This window comes from Stenella coeruleoalba (assembly GCF_951394435.1).
Source record: "Stenella coeruleoalba genome assembly, chromosome: 1".
NCBI classification, from domain to species: domain Eukaryota; kingdom Metazoa; phylum Chordata; class Mammalia; order Artiodactyla; family Delphinidae; genus Stenella; species Stenella coeruleoalba.
The window spans coordinates 111,644,358-111,666,274 of record NC_137169.1 but is presented as its reverse complement, the minus strand read 5'-3'; the positions used below and the strand labels follow the sequence as shown (position 1 = coordinate 111,666,274).

At 53.0% G+C, this 21,917-nt stretch overlaps 3 protein-coding genes across 8 annotated transcripts; 1 reads left to right on the top strand and 2 right to left on the bottom strand.

Annotated features, from left to right (window-relative positions):
• Positions 1-3,511: 3,511 nt before the first annotated feature.
• On the top strand, positions 3,512-4,125 carry DPM3 (dolichyl-phosphate mannosyltransferase subunit 3, regulatory). The gene is made up of 2 exons (XM_079901078.1): positions 3,512-3,587; positions 3,771-4,125. The coding sequence occupies exon 2, from the start codon at positions 3,776-3,778 to the stop codon at positions 4,052-4,054; it is 279 nt and encodes a 92-aa protein (XP_079757204.1). The 5' UTR covers positions 3,512-3,587; positions 3,771-3,775; the 3' UTR covers positions 4,055-4,125.
• A 169-nt stretch (positions 4,126-4,294) lies between these two features.
• Positions 4,295-7,384, bottom strand: SLC50A1 (solute carrier family 50 member 1). 6 transcript variants are annotated; one of them, XM_079934921.1, is made up of 6 exons: positions 7,259-7,384; positions 6,426-6,503; positions 6,162-6,285; positions 5,412-5,573; positions 5,034-5,153; positions 4,295-4,952 (listed from the first exon to the last, which is right to left on the bottom strand). In XM_079934921.1, exons 2-6 carry the CDS (start codon positions 6,485-6,487, stop codon positions 4,851-4,853), a joined length of 570 nt encoding a protein of 189 aa, XP_079791047.1. In that variant the 5' UTR covers positions 6,488-6,503; positions 7,259-7,384; the 3' UTR covers positions 4,295-4,850. The 6 variants fall into 6 exon arrangements, with proteins under 6 accessions (XP_079791047.1, XP_079791046.1, XP_079791043.1 ...); XM_079934920.1 differs by lacking the exon at positions 7,259-7,384 and adding an exon at positions 6,812-6,971; XM_079934917.1 differs by lacking the exon at positions 7,259-7,384 and having other exon boundaries at positions 6,426-7,185.
• Positions 7,385-7,644: 260 nt separating this feature from the next.
• Positions 7,645-14,507, bottom strand: EFNA1 (ephrin A1). Its single transcript, XM_079934976.1, has 5 exons — positions 14,228-14,507; positions 10,380-10,675; positions 9,289-9,354; positions 9,072-9,122; positions 7,645-8,897 (listed from the first exon to the last, which is right to left on the bottom strand). The coding sequence occupies exons 1-5, from the start codon at positions 14,317-14,319 to the stop codon at positions 8,785-8,787; spliced, it is 618 nt and encodes a 205-aa protein (XP_079791102.1). The 5' UTR covers positions 14,320-14,507; the 3' UTR covers positions 7,645-8,784.
• Positions 14,508-21,917: the final 7,410 nt, after the last annotated feature.

Below are 21,917 nucleotides of genomic sequence, written 5' to 3'. Positions count from 1 at the left end.
GGCAGGACCCAACCTCAGGACATCTGGGGCTCTAAAAGCCCAAACTTTTAACCCCCAAGCTGTACTGCCTTTCATACCCTGCTATGATCACGTGTACTTGTGGCCTGCTGTAGCTGCAGAAGGGTAACGGTCTGTAAAAAGATTGAAGAGAAAGGAATTGGACCATAAGAATCTGCTGGCTTTCATCCAATGCTATCCAAAGCCAAAGACCCTGTGTCCAGTAGATGGGAGTCTCTGGAGTAGTTATATTTCCTGGGACCAGGACAGCTGGGTCAGTTTCCCTGGAGACCATCAAATGCTAACCTGTCCTTCCTTCTGCCCCTCTTCTTACATTTATAGAAGCCCTCTGGGTTTCCCACGCTATGCTTGGTCCTGGAGTTACAATGATCCTGGGTGGCCCAAGCAAGGAAACAAAACACCTACAGCTCAGCATGGCAAGTGCCATCTATAAAAGAGAGGCTGTGGGAGTTCAGAGGAGGAAGATGGTGTCCAACCCTGCAAGACAGGGTCAAGGCCCAGGAAGGCTGCTTGGAGGACGTGATGCTTGAGCTGAACATTAGAGAAACATGTACCCACATTTTCTTGTGGCATATTTAGGGTTTCACTTTTCACATGAAGTTTTGTTTAATGCACTGCGAATTTATTTTAGTATAAGATGTGAGGTTGAAATATAACTTAATTTACTTTTCCAAATGGTAAGCTTGTTGCAAATGTTTTTCAAATAATCCATCTTTCCTCACTGGAGATGCCATTTCTATTATACGCGGAAATGGTGTATGTTCGATCTATTTCTTCACTTTTTATTCTGTTCCATTGATCTAGGTAGGGAGATGCTATACCTTAGTGGCAAAGTTTGCAGGCTCTGCAGTCTAGTCTGACTATCTGGGGCATACCTGTTTCTTCATTTGTGAAATGGAGATAATAATAGTACCTACTTCATATGGTGGCTGTAAAGATTGAATGAGATTATGCCATAAAGTACTCATTACAGTGCCTGCCACAGAGTAATCAATCAATGAATGTCAGCTGCTATGACGATCCCTATCTGCCCATTCCTATACCAGTAACCCAGAAAGGTGAAATTACTAAGCATATAGCTTTGAGTCAGATGGGACGGTCTGCTACTTACTACCCTGCATGACTTCGGGCAAGTTACTTACCTTTTACCTTCTCTCCGCTTTGGTTTCCTCATTCATACATGGGGATATAAAGGTACCTACTGCAGCCTGTTGTGAAAATCAAACATGCAGTGTCACAAAAGGCATGACACATAATAGCCCCTCAATGAATGTTTAATCTTCTGCTGATTATTATGACACTATAATTTATTTTCTCTTTATGTGTTGCAGGGCAAGCCCCTTCTCATTATCTTTCCCCCCAAAATTTTCTGGGGAGTGGCAATCTTTCAGGGCCACATCTATTGTGGGTGAATAAGATAGAATTTCTGGATCTGCAAGGCTGATGCCTGGCCCCTGAACTGTGTTGAAAGTCGCTGTGGCTAGTGAGGTCTTGAGTGGGTTACTAGTAGGATTTTGGGGAAGGGAGTGGAGGTGGGCCTTTGAAGCTCATATAGCAGGTTTCTAAAAATATTTTAATTTTGCCTTAATTTTTACTTTAACAAAGGAATTTGCATAGTTTAAAAGGCCAATTATATATTTTAAAAAAAGGCCAACTAGTTCTATAAGGCATTCAATGAAAAATAACAGTCCCCTGCTCCATTCTCCTACCCCCTCCCTACACATACACTCCTCCATAAACCACTCTCAAGTTTCTTGGCTGCTTTTTTGGGTACTTACCTCTATATATTTTTTGTTTGTTTGTTTGTTTGTTTTTTGGGCAGTGCTGCATGGCTTCTGGGATCTTAGTTCTCCGACCAGGGATTGAACCTGGGCCACAGCAGTGAAAGTGCTGAGTCCTGACCACTGGACCACTAGGAATTCCCAATATTTCTAAATAACATGTTCATATTATTATTATTTTTTTTTCTACTTTAGATATAATCAATTGACTGCCTGCCATGGAAAATGAGGATATAGTTCTCTCTAATCCTGACTCTCCCCATATACTCCCCTCCCTCACCCTCTCAATTCAAATATATTCCAAATTTTAGTTAAGTCAACACTTAGTGTTTACATTATTATGGCTGTGAAAATATTCTACACAGCTGAGTTATGTAGTGTTTGTGCTAAGACTCTGTGGATCTGTAAAAACTGGTTTTATTAATTAACATCAGGGATATGGGGCTGAGAAACTTTGTTCTCTAAAATCATACAGTCACAAATTTTCTGTTTGAAATCAAGCAGTGAGAAAGGAACATCCCACTGTTGCTGGAGGTTTAATGCATGTTGATTACTTTGATACAGAGAAGCAGCCTCGATTTCCAACCTAGGTGCAAAGCTTCAGATACTGGGGTTTTGGACATAACATTGTACAATTATCTTAATTATGTAGTTATCTATTATATAATTATCTAAAATTAGTTAACTTTGTAGTTTCCAAGTGGATTCTCAGTTCACTTCTCAGTCCAGGCTGTTGTTAACTCCTTCACTTACATCTGTGCTTACCTTGAACCTGTCAAAATACTGCTTCATTTAAATATCACCTGAACTCAACCACTTCCCATATCCTGTAATGACCTGGCTTTTTCCTTTGTTTGATGAGCGGCTCCACAGTTCCTCTGGTGTGTGCTCTCTCTTGCAGCAGCAAGTGAATAAACCTAACTATCCAACTACAGTTATGTTCTTAGTGGTCTTTATCAGACAGGCTTTTATAATTCTCCTTCCTTTCTAACTCTTTGTTTTCCCTGAAGTTAATAATTGCCTGACCTTTTCTTTCACTCGGTTTTCTATATACCTATCATGAATTCATCCCCCAAATTCTGAAAGACGTATACACCTTCTCTTAATACCTTAAACACATCAGGTGATTCCTCTGTCCCCACAGTTTTTTTCCCTTAAAGACACCCTCTTGAAGCACTTCTTCTTCTGGCTCCAAGTCTTACTGGTTGCTCCTCTGAGTTTCTCTTTTAAAATATGACAACCTCTGTTCTAACACCTATCTCAGGGCACCTGTTAGTTCTCAATGCATCTGCTTTCCTGACTCCTGCTTTTCTCCTTCCACCCCAGAAGGGTCCGTGTCTTGACATCTCTATTTCTCCAAAGTCTGTCGTGACGCTCAAGAAACGTTCCACTGAGTGAATGAATAAAAGAATAAATAAGTGAATAAATGAATGAATGAATGAGTGGAATTTTTGTGCAGGAGAAGTGAGTTTAAGAGGAACGATATTACATTCCCATCTAGTCGCAAGGCTTAAGGGTGTCCTCAGGCTGTCTACAAGCCCCACGCCAGCTTGGAGCGGGGTCTCGAGGGAGGGAAGCAGCACCGAAAGCCCTCTGGGCCCAGGTCGCGGCTGCAGGAGCGGAGCCGGCTAAGCACAGCCTAGGTCAAGTCCGCGGCCACGAACCTGCCAGACGCCGCTCGAGGACTACAACTCCCAGAAGGCCGCGCGGCGGCGGAGCACGAGCCGTGGAGGATTCCGGACGCTGACGTCGGAGCCGTGCGGCTCAGAGAAGACGCTGGGCTAAGAGGTAAGTGTAGGAGGAGGGCTGAGGGTGGAGGGTGGAGGGCGGAGGGCGGGAGCGACAGAGGAGCGGCCCTGAGGTTAGGTGGTACGGAGGTGGGGGTGAGGTAGAAGGACAGGGAATGGGTCTCAAATGAAGAGCGGGTAGCGGGGTGTCAGGGACCTCGAGCTTTGCTTCCTCTTCCCGCAGTGACCATGACGAAATTAGCGCAGTGGCTGTGGGGGCTGGCGCTCCTGGGCTCCACCTGGGCTGCTTTGACCACGGGAGCCCTGGGCCTGGAGCTGCCATTGTCTTGCCGGGAGGTCCTGTGGTCACTGCCCGCCTACTTGCTGGTGTCCGCCGGTTGCTATGCACTGGGTACTGTGGGCTATCGCGTGGCCACTTTTCACGACTGCGAGGACGCCGCCCGCGAGCTGCAGAGCCAGATCCAGGAGGCCCGAGACGACTTGGCCCGCAGGGGGATGCGCTTCTGACACCCTAACCTCATTCCCGCACGGACAGCCTGCTCTCCCCTCCCCCATTAAAGCGCAAGTTTATTTTCTAACTTTGGTTTGAGTATGGAGTGTGGATGATGGGAATTGGGGATTCTGTGTACCAGCTGTTGATAAGTGAGAGGTAGAAGAGCCACCTTCCTGAGGCTCTCTCAGCCTTTATCTTTGCATTCTGCTGGTACTTCCTCCTATTTGCTCCGAAGGAGGCAAAGACGCCCTTCTCAAGATCTCTCAGTATGGAAAAGTCATTTCACTTTCCTGGTCTTTTTAGCCCTGTTAGGAAGGACTTCTTGAAGCCTATTCTTCTTCATAATATCCAAGCTCTGTTCTTTCTAAGGCCTTCCTACGTCTTTACAACTTCTTGGTTCTTTCAGATACCTTTTCTGAGCCGACCCTACCAGCCCAAGAGTAACTGTGGATCAGACAGTTCCCGGCTACCCTTCACCAAACCAGGCAGGTTGACTATCCCTGAACAGAGAATGAGCCTTGATGGGCAAGGGGTAGGGAACAGTTTATTTTAAGGCACATTCTAAAGATTTCCCCCGACCTCCCAAATTAAAAAATAAAATCTTGAAAAAAAAAAAAAAAGTGATTCATCTCCCAGGTTCCATCCAGTCTTCTAAGTAAAGCCCTTTCTTTAGTCCCTGGATTCTCAAAGCAGTTCTTTTCCTTTACCACAACGCACTTCACCAGTGGAGGTGACCAGCAGGAAGAGCTGAAACAAGGTTTCTTTGGTAGTATGTTGGCATTAAGGTGCCCAGTGGTCAGGTGAACTCCCTCAGGTTTGTAGAAGTTGATAGTTCCTGTCTTGCTCCTGGGGGTATTTCCAGAAAAGCCAGAAGCGAATGAAGCTGGTGAGGATTCCTGGAAGGTTGGGCACCTGAAATCACAAGGGCTGCTATGAGGAAAGGAGCTGATTTTCCACCTCGTACACCTGTCACCCCGCCCCTGTTCTGCTTACCACAATGTAGGGATCTTTTAGTCGAAACCCATAGAATGTCCAGGAGGCAGAGGTGAGGAGGGTGGCAATGGTGAGTGAAAAGGAGAGACGTTGGGTCGATTTAGTACGAATGACCTTGGCCTGTGGGAAAGGATGAAGGACACTCCTAGCAAGGCACATAGTAAATCTCCCACCTTGCCTAAGAATTTCCTCAGAAAAAAAGTAAAACGTCCTCCCTGATCTTCTGTTACCCAACCTTTCCCTCCTGCCCCCCACTCACCCAACTCTATTGCCCCGTCTCCTTCCAGGATTTGGGTCTTTCCTTCCTCTGGAGTATAAGCTACAGTCTCTGGCTATGGGAGACTTATCTTCCTTTCCTCCCTGGACACCCCCACTCACCAAGTCAGCTAGTGGTGAGAGGTACATACTGATGGTGAAGACACTGCAGAAGAGGCCCAGCTGCTGAAGCCGGGTCTCAGTGTCGGGCACCAGGAGCCAAAAGTAGCCAAAACCCAGGACAAGGACCCCCAGCAGGGTTGCAGTCTGAAGGAGCACAGCATGCTGCAGAGAAGAGAGTAGCCTTACTTCTGGATGTACCAGGAGCCCTCTCTGACTCTGCTGCTGGAATTAATTCATCCTGCCCTCTCCCAAGCTCCAGTTGAGGAGCCAACCTTTTCCCAAGCCTCCAGTATTGCACTTGTTACATCCTCTTTCCCACCAGTGGCTTGAGCACATGTCTGATCCACGCACAACCCTGGAGGTTTCTAGGAGAGGGAAAGGTATCCTTTTTTGGTGAGCTTGCTACACAGAGTAGGAGCTTAATGCTTGTGTGAATGGGGAAGCAGAGCGGATCATCTCACTCTCAGCCACTGGCACTGACTTTGAAGGAACTATGGAGACAAAATCCCTTTCCACTCAGGTTGTTGGGCAGCAAGGCACCATCAGGCTAGGCAGAGCTACTAGCTTTGCCAGAATGGGGGACAATATGTGAGTCTCAGCAGGCTGGCTTCATGGCGGAAGGAGGACTGCAAGGCTGGAAGGGTCTTCCAGGAAAAGTTGGCAGTGCCAGCGTGTTATAGTCTTCTAGGAAACAGTGTTTGCCCTGCCAGCAAGGCAGGGCAGGGCATGCAGCAGAGGAAGGGGCTCTACCTTCCGATGGCAGTAGTGCAGATACACCAAGATATACAGGGTCTGAAGCACAGCACCCACGGCGTTGACGACGATTAGCGTCCAGTTTCCCTTCAGGGCCCCATAACTCAGCCAGCTCAGGTTGCTGCAGGGTGGAGGGGAGGGACATTGGCTCGCGGGGTTGAGTGTGAGCGGGGGACCCGAGGGGCCTCGTCCACATTCCTCCTCACCCCTCCCCAACCTCCCTCAGACAGCCTTTCCCGCCGCAGGCATCGCCCCTCTCACTTGACGTCCGTGGTGAGAAAGGGCAGGAACTGGACACTGTCCACACTCCGGGTCATCCGCATGTGCTTGAGGTCCGAGCTGTAACGGGGACCCGAAGGCAGGAGGGAGAGGTGGAAAGGGAGGACCAGGCTGCTGGGGCGTCGAAATCCCCGATGCCTGTCATCCTTTCTGGACAACTGCAGACCCCCGGCCCTACCCTCAGCACCCTGGCCTTCTCCCTCAGGTAAAGTGACCAGCCTTGCCCTTGTACCCCGGCCCTCTCGACCCGATTCCACTTTGACCCTAGGTTCCAGATGCAGCCTGGGGCTGCGGCCACGTCTCTGTCCCCTCTCTCTCCTTTCCTGACTTCCTGGTCCTGCCCCAGCCCAGCCCGTCCGCGCTCTCACAGGCCGGTGGAGAACATGCCGAGGGTGAAGAGCACGCAAGCTCCGGAAAGAAGCGAGTCGGCCAATCCGCCCGCCTCCATCCCTCCCCGAGTCGGATCCCGAGCTCGGCGCCTGCGGCCAGCTAGCAGGAACCGGAGCCCGCGACGCCGGAGCCCCGCCCCTTTGCGCCCCCGGCTCCGCCCCTGCGCGCTCGGCCATCCCCCCGGAAACTGAACCGGAACCCGGCCCACCCCTAGAACTTCAAGCCGGAGCTCAGGCCCCGCCCCTGCGAGGGCCTGTTTCGACCCCACTGGCCCGCTGTCGGCTCGCAGGGTTTCCTGTCTTCCCGTTGCTCTCGGTTTTCTGGCCGGTCTCCTTCCTAAGGCTCCGCGGATTTGTCCCCGGCATCAGCCGCTGCACACTCTCTGCTTACTCCTTGGATCACCCAGACCCCCAGCCTCAACTCACTTTCCCACAGGCCGTTAGCCTACGTGGTAGAACTCAAAAGCTTGCTACCCGGACTTCAACACGCTTTCACGGAGGGCCGCAGCTCAGAACTTCAGTTGCCCAGGGATTGGGAGATTTTTCGCTGTTTGCTGAAGCCTCTTTCCGGTCTCTTCCCTAAGTAACAGGGACTGCCAGGAATCACCATGTCTTTGTGTGATGCCCTCCCCCTTCAGCCACACTGCCGGCTTTCTGTGACTTGGCCAATCCACTGGACAAACGTGTATCACCGACCCCCCTAGTCCAACCAACTTGCTGCCGGGAACTTTCCCTCCCAGCCTCCCACACATCTCTGCTGGTGGGGCTGTGGGGCGAGCCGCATGCCTCAGCTGGCAGGCGTTCCGAGCGGCTGCCCTGACTCACCCAAGAGCCTGAGTACCTGAACAGTACGCCAAAGCCCAGCGCTGAGAGGGTGCGAGTGGGGCGGAGGTTGGACAGGAGGAACTTCCAGAGTGGGGTGCAGCCTAGGACCCCACTGCTGTGGGGAGAGACTGCTGTGGGGAGCACTCCTATCCTGGACAACCCTCAGAGGAGGAAACACCCCACCCTTGTGGGCTGGTGAGGGGCATGTATTCTTTTCAGAGAGAGGGGAAAAAACTCAAACCCAATTGCTACTGACATAGCACTGAGCCTAGCAGCAGCAGGGACTCAATGGTCATAAATTAGGATGGAAGGACAGAAAAGCACGTCCAAAAAAACAAACACATTGCTTTATTTTGAGACAAAGAACATTGTATAAAAAAACTCCAGTTGTAGAAATCAGCAGACACACATCTAGTTCATATACAGATTCTGTACTCGTGGGCCCTGCCCTTCAGGCTACAGTCAGTCTAGGCACAGACTCTGTGCACATGGGCACTGCCCTTACAGCTACACTCTAAGAACAGGTTGGCACAGCCCCCCTGCTGGCACAGCTCTGTGGAGTGATGCCCCAGGGTGGGAGAGGATGTAGTGCCTGGCTACAGTCCTCTCCGTGGCACCTCCACAGAGAACAGTCTTGGGGGAGATGCTGGGTCAGCCCAAGCATGTTGCCTCTCCTGTCCCTGGCTCCCAAGCAGGAAACTGTCTCTTGCTTTTCCTTCAGAGCCATCCTGGCTCTCTCTGGGAGGGACATCTTTGCCAAGCTCAGTGTCCATCCATGTAAGCCCAAGCCCCCTTCCGCTCGGCTCCCACAGTGCCCTTCTTAAGAGGCCATGTCCGCACAGCCCGTTTCTTTGGCTTAAGGGCAGGAATGAAGGGGAAAGGACTGTCCACTTCTTTGTCCATCCCTCTGAGGTGGAGGCGAGGATGGCACTGTCAGGCTTGCTGACCTCCTTTGGGTTGAAAGCTTTAATACTGACCCGTTTTGACGCTGCTGGGTGGCAGCTTGTGCACGTGGTAGGAGTGGTTCCCAGGACTAGGGCTTTGGGAGGGGCCCCAGGCAGGTGAGGGAGGCCCGCCCTGCCCCCTCAGCCCAGTTCCAGCTCTTACAGCGCATGCAGCATACACCTTCATAGGGTTTGCAGCAGCAGGAATGGCAGGAGCAGCACAGCCCAGGCGAGTGGGAAGAGGCGGGGGGCGGCACTGTGACCAATGCTATGTAGAACCTGCACCTCTGGGTCGTCTGCAAGGTAAGAGGGCAGAGGCCCCCAAGGTGAGCGGCCCCCCTATTGGCACTGGCCCTCAGCCCAGCGAGGTTTCCCCTGCCCCTGACTGGCAAAAGAGCCACCTCCTGTACCCAACCTCTTCAAGCAGACCCCCTTTTGTGCCCCAGGCCCAATTTGCTCCAGCCACCTACCTGCTGGAAGCCTCTTCTCCTGTGCATTGGCATGGGCCTGAGGACTGTGAGCTGAACGATAAGGATGGTCTTAGGTCAGGTGCTTGGTACACCAAGGAGGCAGAGGGGTGGGAATGCTGGGTGGGCTGGGCAGTGGGACTTCCCAACCATCCCAGATCACTAGACCAGGCCCAGAATAGAGATGGAGCAAGGAGGCCCACAAGGCTGTGACACTCACTGATTTTGCCATTGACGTTCACCTTCAACCTCAAGCACTGGTCTTCCTGGTAGTGGATGGGTTTGGCTACAAAATAAATCCAGAGAGTGATAAGGAAGGAAACTTTTTTGGAAGAAAATATAAGCGTAAATACCTCTGACCCTGCTTTCTCAGTCCCTACTCATTTTAATCCCTCTCTTCCCTCTAATCTTTGATTCTCACCTTCCTTAGTTTTTGCCCACTTTCTGCCCCAAGTTCAGTGCAAGCTCCCATTCTTGGGAATAACCCCTGACTTTGGAGGTGGTGGTAAAAAGAACATAGACACTGTCCCCTCCCTACAGCCCATCCTCCACTCCCCCCAACCTGAAGTTGGGGGCAACCTGCACAGTATGTTCCCCTTACCCGGCCACTTTGTCCTCGCCCTGCCTAAGCCCCACTGACAGGGTGAGGCCTGGATTCATTCTGTACAAAGCTGATCTCACAACTTGTAAAATCCACCAGTGGCTCTCCACTGCCCTCAGGATAAAGTCCAAACTCCTTAGCACTTCTTAGGCCCCCATGCTCTACCCTGTCTACTTCTCCAAGCTCCTATCTCCCCACTTCCAAGTGTCCCTCCTGTTCCAGTCAGTTTGAACCATATGAAGTTCCCTGAAGATGTCATGCTCTCTTTGCACACGTCCCCCTGTTTGGCCAGCTCCTCTGTCTGTCCTGAACTCTTGGGTCATCTTCCCCAGGAAGCCTTCTCTGAGGTGCGCCCCCCACCCCAGACTAGCAGGTACTCAAGTCATTTCCGCAGGGCCCCTGAGCTCATATCTACCATATCACCCTGTTCTAATGGTCTGTTAATCTATGTATGTCCCTTTCCAGGTTCCTGGAGGACAGCGACTCTGTAATGTTTTATTTATCTCTGCGCCTATAGTGCCAAGCAGAGTGCCCAGGACACAGTAGAAGCTCACTCCACATTTGTAATGGGAGTGAACGAAAACAGACTTCAGGATTGGAAGGGGCCGTGTGCTGCTTGCCTTCCCACTAAGCATGTACTGAAGCATGTACATCATGCCAGGTGTGTCCCCCAGTGTATGCACCTGTGTGCATGCCTCCCGGGCACTCACAGATGTAGTAGTAGCTGTGTCCCTCTTTGAACTCCTTGCCCAGGGTAAAGGGTGTGAAGCGCTGGAACTTCTCAGACAGCTTCTCTGGGCCATGCCTGGCACTGGGCTGGTTGCACTGCCAGCGGACCTGGTCCTTGGATTGGGGTTGGCACAGTTGGTACTGCTCGCGCTCCACCAGGTACAGTGTGTACCGCTCCATGGCAGCGTCTGCCACAGACTCATCCTCATAATGAGGACAGATGATGTCCAGGTAGTCATTTAACTGCACGTGTACTGTGTAGTCCTCATTCCGAAACCTGGGCATGCGCAGAGGTAGAGAAAGCTGGTGGTCACTCAGAAGCCAGGCCAGAGCCTTGAGCTTCCAAATGTTTACATGACCCCTCACATTTCATACTGGACCACCGCCCCCACCAAAGATTTTTTAAAACTCTCAACTTCCAGTATTTAACTTACTGATCTTGATCTCTTTGTTTTTTGGGTTTTTTTTTTTTTTTTTTGCGGTACGCGGGCCTCTCACTGTTGTGGCCTCTCCCACTGCGGAGCACAGGCTCCGGACGCGCAGGCTCAGCGGCCATGGCTCACGGGCCCAGCCGCTCCACGGCATGTGGGATCTTCCCGGACCAGGGCACGAACCCGTGTCCCCTGCATCGGCAGGCGGACTCTCAACCACTGCGCCACCAGGGAAGCCCTGTTCTTGATCTCTTAAATATCTTTCCACCATCTCCAAACATTCCATCGTCTGCCACTAATCCTCTAAATAGCACCCACTTAGTATCTTTCAGGTATCAAGGCACTTCCCATAACCTCCCTGATATTTACCTAAGGATAGGCTTCTAAATATTTCCTCTGCTCACTCTTCTACCTATAAATATTTCCCCAACTCTATTCTACCGCTTGCTCCTTTAACTGCTATTAGGCCTCAATCTGAGAACCTACTGGCCCATTCTATAATCAAGATCCACATAACCCTTTCTCTTTCCCGTGCTAGTACTCGGCGTCCAACAATCTGTCTTCACTTCTCTTACTCCTCTCATTTTTCCCCTTGAGCCACTGAGTATATCTCACATTGTTCAACTTCACTTTTCCCCCAACACCCAGGACATCCATGCCCACAGACAATGTCCAGTCCTTTTGAGTGAAATTGCTTTAATCAATTCATCCAGTGCCCTCAAATCTCCCCTTCTAGCTACTCAAATCTATGTTCAGCTCTCCTTGTCCACTTCTCTCAAAGCACCCCAAAACCTCTCTGTCCCTTTATCTCCAAAAGCCGTACTTTCACCTCTTGTGAAATGAGCTCCAGAAATGCTGGAGTTCTCAGATCTGAGAAGGCCTCTCCCCTCCCTCTTCCCAAGATGGAGACAGCTCCCCTCCCCCAGCCCATTCCCCCCAGGCTCCAAAGGCTCCAGCCGGACTGCCCACCAACCCCTCCCCCGCAGCTCCAGACACCTGGCTCCAGTCTAGGTGGGGTCCTAGTAGGGGAAAAAGTGCCTCCCCACCTCCCTCTCCAAGCCGGTCAGCTTCTCTGAATTCCACCAACCACTGCCAGCTAGAGACTCAGCAGAGTTGGCTGCCAACTTGCTTCAAACCAAAGCCAGGGGCATGGGTGGTGGGGAGAGGGGCAGGGGTTAGGGCAAGAGGCCTCTGAGGTGGGCACCCACTGCCCAGTCAGCATGACCCTTAAGAGGCCTGGCTCTGCAGGAGCATGCCAGTGCTCCAGCTAGGCTTACCAAGGCCCCTCCCCCACCCTGGGGAAAAGAGAGAGAGAGAGAGAGAGAGAGAGAGAGAGAGAGAGAGGGAGGGAGGGAGGGAGGAGGCGCAGAGAGAGGCTTTTAAAATTCCTCTCTGGAGAGATAAACATAGAAGCCATTTCAGAACAGGTATTTCAGCTCTGGGTCTGGCGTCTTTCCTCCATTCCCATGACGGGCACTGACTCATTCTTCATCTACCTCTGCCACCCACCCCAGCATTCATGAGAACCTGTGAAAATTTCCCTTGTCAAATGTGGACAGCCCCCAGGACCCCAGGATGGCCCAGTGCCCACTTGCTCTGGGCACTGTCCTCCAGGCAAAGGGAGCTGACAGGTCTGAATGGGTGGGGTACCTGCCCCTCTAGCACCAAGGAGGCCAGGGTGCAGCTCACAGTGGCACTGCCCTTCTTCCCATGCTGCCCCCTGACTGGGGCCTGGAGATCCCAGGGCTGATGCCCACTGCCCTGAGTCACCCATGCCAGCCTCATACCCACCCAGCTCATTACCACCTCGTCTTTGCCCTCAAGCTGGGCCTGGCTTAGCTGCTTGTGGCCTCCACTCTGGGCTGGCTTTCTCTTTAGTCCTGGGTATGGTAGAGTGTGTGTGTGTGTGTGTGTGTGTGTGTGTGTGTCCAGATGGACAGGGCAGAAGCTGTGCTTGGTGGGTGTGCTCATCATCCCCCTCCTGGGGGTACAATCTGCTCCACTTAGCACTCCTTTGACTCTTGCTCTCCATCTGGGAAAGGGGGGCAGCGGCGTCAGGGAAGGCGGGGAAGGGGGGGCAAGGAAGAGGCTCCTTCCTGAAAGAGAGGAAACCTGGGAGCTTGGGAACGGAAAAGGCCAGGGTCCCCCCCTCCCTACTCCTGGCTTCCTGTCCCCTCCTCCTCCTTCAGCCAACACCTGGCACGGGCATAAACAGGGACTTTGCTCTCTCCCTCTAGGACAAGATTGGGTCAAAGAAGCAAAGAACAGAGAGCAAGGAGTGAGGTGGGGGAGGGCTGACTGCACTGCCCCGTCAGGCGGCCAATGGGCAAGAGGGCATTGCCCTCTGGGGTTGGCAGCTGGCTGTCTCCTCCCTGCCCAACACGCCACAGACGACAGACCCCCTACCAGGCAATGCTGCCACAGGGTCAAGAGGAAACTGGCACAATCTATTTCTCAAGGGGAGTGGGGGGGTAGGTCTGCTAGGGCTGCCGGTGGCTGGGCTGAGTGAAATGTTTTTCACCCCCGACCCCAAGGTGTCCAGCCCTCCTCTCCTGACTCCACCTTACCCCCCTCTCCCGTTTTCCTGCAAATATTGTTCCCATAACTTCAGAAAACTCAAGAACAAAGAACAAAGGGTCCGATGGAGCTTCTCCCTCCCCATACCATTTGCCTCACAGCCCTAAACCTGCCCCGGAGAAATTAACTCCTTCCTGCCCAGAGCCCTTTGTAACCCTTTTAACCCCTTCCTGTCCTCTGGAACCTTTCCCACGACCTCTCTCTCCCCTTCTCTTCAGTTTTACTACCTGAACCTCAGATACCCTCAAGCCTACCCACACACAGCATATGCCTCATTCATGCCACCTCTAAAGACTCTTGAGGGGGGAGGGCTTTCCAGGGTGACCTTAAATACAGAATGAACACTTAATGCTGGCAGCCCAGGTCCCTCCGGAAGGGTCCTTCCAGGATTACAATAAGCATTCTGCTTACTCCGGACGTCAAGACCTGTCAGTGTGGGCAGATGCCCAAGTAACACACAAGGAGAGGCACAGAGGCTTTCTCAGTGGAAGGGCCTAGAACAAGAGCCCTGGCGGTCAGACAGAGTGGCCCCTGCTAAAGGCAGGAACTGTTCAACGCGGGTCCCTCACTTCGGAGTAACAGGGGTGCCAGAAGGAAGGAAAAGAGGGGCAGTGGCAGCGCCTGTGCAAGCCGATGCGGGCAGCGTCCTGCCCTGGGGTGGCGTACTCCCAGCTATGGGGGAGAAGAAAGTCTGTGGGATCCCTCCCGCCTCCGGTCACCTCCCCGAGACTCAGGTTAGGGGCTAGCCGGGACAGTTAACCTGGAGGGGGGAGCAGTGCCAACCGGGCGCCCAGGCTGTCGGCCGGAGACTCGGGGCTTACTTGGGGTTTGAACTGTTCCAGAAGACGGTGTGGCGGTCAGCAGCGGCCAGACTGCAGCACAGACCCAAGAGAGGGGCCCAGAGGAACTCCATAGCGCGGGGCCGGGCCAGGCCGGGCGGGAACGAGGGTCTCCTCCGGGTCTGGGTTCCCGCAGGCTTTCTCCGCGGCGCGCTCAGCACAGTGCTCACAGCTCTGGGCCCTCCGCGCCGCGACTCCGCCTTTTGGGCCGGCGCCGCCCGACACCCCGCCCCGCCCCCGCCCCGCCCGGCGCGCGGCTGCCCTGGGCCTGGGGGCTGGGGAGGTGGAGGAGGGGAGGGCAGGGGGGAGGGGAGGAGAGGGGAGCAAAGCGCGCACCGACAAATCTGCTCAGCGCTGTGTGTTTGCTCACTCGTGGATCCGCGTGCAGCTTTGTGGGCCTGTGCTGGCTGGTGGGTCTGTGTCCCCCGCCCAGTCTCGTGCGGGAGAAGGGAACGAACTCCACGTGCGGGTCTGCTAACCAGCGGGTGCGGGACCCGGCTGGCGGGCGCCGTGCGCCGATCTTGAAGGGTGCGAGGTTGTTGATAGGTCCCGCACCTTTCCCTAGTCTTGCACACCCAGGCTCGGTCGCCCGCGTTTCCACACTCTTCTCCTACCCACCCCCTTCCTGGACTCTGCGCTCGGCTGCCCCTCCCCACACACGCTGCTGTTTGTTTTTGTTGGGTTTGTCAATGTTGTCTTTGTTTGGGAGGTTGTGTCATCGCCTAGATGCCGGGAATAAAGTGCAACCCTGTGTGTGATCAAGTGTGTAACGTGTGCGGCTGGGGCTTAGGGTGCCTCTGTCCGTCAGTGCCTGTGAGAGGGAGGAAGACTCGGGATTCTGGGCCCGCGAGGGGGTTCGCTCTTGTTTCTAAGGCTCCAAAGGGCACTAATGACCTGTGTGTGAGTGTGTGCTAACACGTGTGTACCGTGCGAACAGGCTTTGAATATGGACTGTGAGAATCTGGGCCTGAAGGGTGACAAACTAACCACACACGTGCATCTGGCATATGTAAATACGTGTGATGGCGCGCGAGTGTGAAAGCATTTGTGAGTAGTATCACAGCCGCGTGTGGGGAAGCGTGTGAAACTTTGACGTACGTATGCTAATGTTTGTGAACAGCGTGTGAAGAGGAGGGGAAACATGCACAGGAGAGCAACGTCTGGGGGCTGGGGGCTGAAGGCGGGGAGGGGGTTTTTGTGCAGCGTCCCAGACTAGGCGACTGGGTCTGGCCCAGTTTGGGCTGGGTCTCCCAGTCAGTCAGGCCCCAGTATCCAGCTCGCCACCCCGCACCCCGAGCAGTGTAAACAAACCCGCTGGAATTCGCCTCTCGGGGCTCCTCTCCCCGCCAGGATCTGCACCGTCTGGGGCAGGGGTTGGCGGGTGAGTGTCTGCCTCCCAGATCTTGGGGCGGAGAGGGCGGGCAGGTGTTTGATCAGGTTCGTGTGTGTGTGTGTGTGTGTGTGTGTGTGTGTGTGTGTGTGTGTGTGTGTGTGTGTGTGTGTGTATCTGGAGCTGGAAGTCCTAATGCTGTATGACTGCGTGCGTTTGGTGATTCGTGTGTGTGTGTGTGTGTGTGTGTGTGTGTGTGTCTGGAGCTGGAAGTCCTAATGCTGTATGACTGCGTGCGTTTGGTGATTCATGTGTGTAATTGTGTGGCTGTTTGCATGCCCGTCCGGAGTTGATTTTGCGAGTCTGTACACACCCCTGGCCAGCCGTTCCAAGCGGCTGAGCAACGCGGGAAGCCGCAGACCCGGGGCCCCTTTGAGGCTCGAACCCAGCTTCCCCGGTTCCCAGGCTGTTTCATCCTCCTCTTTTACGGCCAGGCCTGGCCACAGCCCCTGTAATTACGCGGGGCCGGGACGCAGCTGCTAGTCCGGCGCTGGCCCCGCCGGGGAGGAGCCTGGGACTGCGGAGGGCCTGGGCCGTCCCTACCCCGTGGGGGACGCAAGTTGCTAGAGGCCCTACTCAGCCGGATTCCGCCGCGCGTAGGATAAATATTTACCCCGCGCGAACTAGGGGCTTGGCTCGGTAACCTGGCGGCCGGGTCCCGGCCAGGCGTTGCGCACGGCCCCTACCACCACCCCCTCGCGCGCACCTGCCCCCAGGCGACGTGCCCGGCCCCGCGTTTACGCGAGGTGCAGCCCGCCCCTCCCGCCGGGGCCGAAGTCTACCCGCCGAACCAGCCCCAGGGCGGCGCCTCACGCCCGTTTTGCTCACGTGGGAGGGCACCTGGGTGTCGGCCACCCACGTGTCCCAGGCGAGATTACCCCATCCCTCTGCTCGTGTCCCATAGAATCGAAGTCCCACGAGGGCAGGGAGTTTTGCTGGTTCACTGCTGTATTGCCAGCGCCTGGCACAGCACCCAGCACGCGTAGTAGGTGGTCAAGAAATCTTTGTTGAGTGAGTGAAATCACTGTTCAGTGTTACTTCTGCGGTACGTACTGCTCTGAAAAGAAACCGGAAGGGTTAGAGAAGGAAGGGGTGATGGTAGTTCTTCAGAGAGGGTGGCCCAGGATTGCCCCCTGGAGGAGACAGTTTGGGGCACGTTCCCCCGTTTCTCTGACCGCCGGGATTTCTGGGCGGGAAAGTGTGGGGTCCCCTGGGCTGCGCCGCTCGGGCCGGGCAGGTTCGGGCTCGCTCGGCCCAGCCCGGCGGGGCCATGTCCGTTCCCGCCCTGCCTGCGTGTAGGGCTGGAGCAAGCCGGGTGGAGAAGAGGTGGGGGGAAATTCTGGGCACGAACGGGACGCGGAGCCCTCTTTCCCCAGCTTGGCACTGTCCCCAGCATTCTCTCTGAAGGCTTGGAGCTCAATCACTCTTCTCCTATCCTAGTATTTGTGCCTATGGGGGTCTTTCGTCCGAACTAATGGGACACCTCTAGACCCCAGCTGTTGTGATGAGCACCTAAGGTAAGGGTGCGTCTAGAATAAAATTCCTGCCCTTGATTAGCCCTCAGACCAGTAGGGGAAATAGAGAAGCCACCATTTATACAATAGACTTGCTACGAGGAAAAGCCGAGATTGCAGACCCACAACCTCCCTCGCGCTGCCTGGACACTCCGACAGCCGCTGCGACTCCTGGTGGACCAGGAGGAGAGCTGCAGGTACTGAGAGACCCAGACCAAGACCGCAGAAGGGACTTTGGCTCGGAGACTCGACCTGCAAACCAGCTCAGCCCCGTGCCTTCCCCCATCCCAGCCCCCAGCCTGCCCAGGCGGGTCTTGTCTTGGTTCTTGCTTTGGGCTACCTCTCACCACAAAGTTGTGCGCCTGTGTTGGCTTTCAGCATCGCCACCCTCAGGCAAACATCTGTGCTCAGTGGCGGGAGCCGTCTGAGGTGTCTGTCTGTCTGCCTGCCTGTCTGGGAAATTCCCCTCGTGAGTCCTTTCTGGAAATTCCTCGGGGACAGGATTAACCCTCTGAGGGCCGTGGGGGAGGCCCAGCCTCTGGAGGTAGGTGCTGTCCACCTGTGGGGCAGTGTTGGCCTGGAGGTACCATTCCCAGTCTGGACCGTGCAGAGCTACTTGGTTGCTACTGCCTTGCTGAGCGCCCTGTGGTTTGGGGTGGGGAAGGCCAGAACCACAAGGCCCTGGGACACAGCCAACCTGGCACAGCCTCTGAGGGCATCACTGGGCAGTGAGATGAGGCAGGGCGCAGAGGAGGTGATACAGAGCTTGAAGCAGTCTCTGCTCCTCTCCCTATGTCATTATGAAAAATGAAGTGTATGTTTCCCATTTTATTAGTAATGTGTGTATATTTTTCACAAGTTGAACAAGAGAACAGGAGAATAAAGGGGAACCATCAGCTACTGTGAACATCTTCAACCCTTCCCTGGCAGCTTTTTGTTTGTAAGGTTTTGTTTGCTTGCTTTTAGATATTGTGTTAAATATGACTCATTTCTATCTTGTAATTCTTTTTTCCCCTTTAACTTTACGACAGAAGATATTTTCATGTATAAACTCTTTGTAAACAATATTAAAAAATATTTTTAAAATTTATTTGTTGTGATTGTTTATGAGATATTTCTCTATATATATATTTTTAATTTATTTATTTTTGGCTGTGTTGGGTCTTCATTGCTGCGCACGGGCTTTCTCTAGTTGCGACGAGCGGGGGTTACTCTTCTCTGCGGTGCGAGGGCTTCTCACTGCGGTGGCTTCTCTTGTTGCGGAGCATGGGCTCCGCAACAAGAGAAGCCACCGCAGTGAGAAGCCCTCTGCAACAAGAGAAGCCACCGTAATGAGAAGCCCGCGCACCGCAAGGAAGAGTAGCCCCCGCTCGCTGCAACCAGAGAAAGCCCGCGCACAGCAACGAAGACCCAACGCAGCCAAAAATAAAAATAAATAAATTTATTAAAAAAAAAAAAGAAGGATGGGACCGTGGTTTCTGCACAGAAAACACCAGAAGGTGTTTGTTAATGATGCCACCAAAAATTAATCACTTATATCAAATACTGTACTGGGAGGTGCTGGGGGCTCTGAAATACACCCTTGTCCTAAAGGAATCTCATGTGCTTGCAAATATGTACTGAGAATATAAAATAAGAATTATAATAGTGGTATAAGTGGAACAACAGGCTGTGGGCTCACAGAGGAAGGAGGGTTTATTTGGGGTCAGGAATGCTTCACAAAGGAGGGGATATATATGTTTTTTCCTCTGCCTGCTTTTGAGTCTGCCAACATAGCTGACTCAGGAGGAGATATTTGAAATGGGTTTTGGAGGATAAGTAGGCATTCATATTCGGGGATGAGGGGGAAAAAACACAAGTAGAGGGGTTAGGGTGTGTGCAGCGAATACTCTGGTGTAGCTAAAATTACAGAATGGGTCTGGGGGAGTGGCAAGAGATGAAAGCAGAAGGAGGTTTGGGGGCCATGTTGCCAAGGGCCTTGACTGCCATGCTCAGGATTTTGAACATTATTCTGTAGCCCATAGATGCTTAAGTAGGAAACATAATCAGATTTGTATTTTAGAAAAATCACTGTGGGCAACAATGTGGGTAGAAGAGGGAGCTCAGAGGTAGGGGGGCTGGTTAGGCCTGAGCTGCAGGAGTTCTGGTGGGAGTGAGACGGGCCTGAAGCTGAGGAGCAGCAGAGCGGGGAGAACAGAGGACAGATTTGACAGAGTTGGGTGGGAGCTGAGCCATGGGCAGGAGACTGGGAAGGCTTGGTGGGCAGAGGTGCCATTTACATAGAGGAAATGGAGGCGAGGAACAGACCCAGGAAGGGTAAACAAAGAGGACAGTTTTGGACATTGTATCAATTAGGAGTGATTTTGGCTGAAAATAACAGAATACCCAACTACTAGTGGTTTAAGCAAGAGATTTTATGTTTCCCCCAACACAAAGCCCTCTGATGCGGGACAGCAGCTCGACAGTGTCGTCAAAGACCCAGTGCTGTCCGCCTCTCTGCTCTGCTGTCCTCATGACTCTGGTTACAAGATGGCTGATTGTACAAGAGCTACATTCAAGCTGCAGGAGCCACAGGAAGAAGGGGTGGGAGCAAGAGGGTTTCTCCTCCTAAGGGTCTCTTTCTATCTGGTAAGAAAATCTTTCCTAGCAGCTTCCTAGACAACTTACTCTCGGGAGAGAACTGGTTCAGTGTCCATGGCTACAGCAGCATTTGTGCAGAAGGGACAGTTCTGGAGAGCTGGGGCTGGGCCTGGGACCCTCCTCCCTCAAATGGGATCTGCTCTGTTCCCCAAAGAAACAGGAGTCTTGTTAGACTGGGAGCAGGATAAGCACTGAACGGTGCCTGTGCAGACATGTTGCATTTGAAGAATCAGTGGGATTTCCAGGTGGAGGTGTCTGAGGGAGGCAGTTGGGGATGGGAGCCAGGAATCGTTTCCCTGTGATTTTGACTGGGGAGAAATCCTTCCTTCCCAGCTACCGAGCCTCGGTCCTCTGGTCCTCCAGGGTAGAACAGCTGTGTGAGGGTGGGCGGGAAGACATTTACTCTCAATGCAGCTGATAAACCTCTTTTCCACTTCCCTGTCCCCCTCCCCCTAATCTCTCACTATAACATAGTGTAAAAGCAGGAATTTAGACACTTTTATTTCAGAGACATTACTTTTACATAACTTTTTTTTCCTAATTACAGAAGGAATACATGATCAATGCAGAAAACTTGGAGAAGCACAAATGAAGAAAGAAAAAAAATCACCCAAAGAAGTTAAATCTCAGAAGCAAGCACAATTCACAGTTCTTTTCCCCATGGCTCTGGAATTTTTTATGGTCAATATCTTTGAGAGGTTACAGTTTAATGCCCATGTTATGGCCAGCTCGGAATCCCTTACATTTGTGTAACATTTTACACTCTTCCAGTGTTTTCAGCTGTGTATTTGATCACGTACTATTTCATCTTTATAGACTCCTACACATTTTGAGGTGGGCAAAAGCAGGAATTATGCCCTCACTGATTAGACATGATGGTATTCAGGACTCAGACGATTAGCCTCAGCCTCGGTGGGGCTTGGGTCCACAGCACCTTATTCTTTCCACACCTCACTGCCCAACTCTCCTGGGTATAAAGGAAAGACCTGGGCCCAAAGTGCTGAATTTGCTGTGGGCAAATGGGGGAGTGTGTATGGAGAAGGGAAAGGAAGGGGGTGGAGAGGGGGCAGTTCCTTCCCTCACCAGAGCCCTTGAGGGAGAGGGAGGAGAGGGTCTGGGGAGGTGGGACGGGAGGGACCTGAGGGGGTTTGTGGGTCAGGCTTGTGAGATGCAGTCTTCCAGCGCTGAAGCCTGCCCTGACCCGTCCCTGCAGGCAGTAGATGTCCGGATAATGGCTTACTTTCCACTTCACCAAATATTTTTTGAGGTCAGTTTGTTCATTAGGCACTGCAGGGAAGGCCAGATAAGGCAACCTGTGAGCAGGAGAGAGAGTGGTGCTGTGAGAGCTGGGTCTGAGTCCCAGATATGGAAACTTGGGAAAGGCATTTTTCGTCTCAGAGCCTCCACTGTTTTCATCTGTAAGATGGGGGCAAGGCTACTTTCTTCCTGGAATTATTATATGGATCAAAGGAAATAGCTGCTGTGAGGGGCCTGGTGCTAAGCCTGTCAGTAAGGACTGGTGTATATTTCTCTTTACCTGGGCCTGACCTCCTGGACTGACTGGGGGTAAATGTGCTGACACTGGGAATGAGGAAGGGGAGTCTTCGGGATACAGGGAAGGTGATGGAGGAGGAGCCTTAGGAACGCAAATATTTGTTCCTCCAGGTAGTACTTGATAAATGCCCCAGGGACAAGGCAGCCAAGAGCTCGGAGGTGCAGTGGGGGCAGAGATGAATGGGGGAAATCCTTTTGAGGGTTCCCCAGGTAGGGATGGTGGGTAAGGGCATTCCATGCCCAGAGGGAAGGTGCAGGCCTTTCTCCCCTGACTGCAGGGGCGAGGGGAAGGAGATGGGGAGAGGATCTACTCCCTCCACGTTCCTTATTGCCCCCCAGGCTCCATCTAGTACCCTCCATCACAGTCTCCATCCACTAACTGTGGGCCAGGCACTGCTGGGTCCTGGAGATCCCGAGCTGGGTCTTAAAGAGGAGTAGGAATTGCTGAAGTAAGGGGCGGGGGGTGGGGAAGGGCACACAGCATGAAAGGGCGACACAGCTTGGAGCTGGGCACAGGGAGGGGGCTGGAACCACGCAGAGAGGAGGGGCAGGAGTGTACAAAGAGCTGGAATGC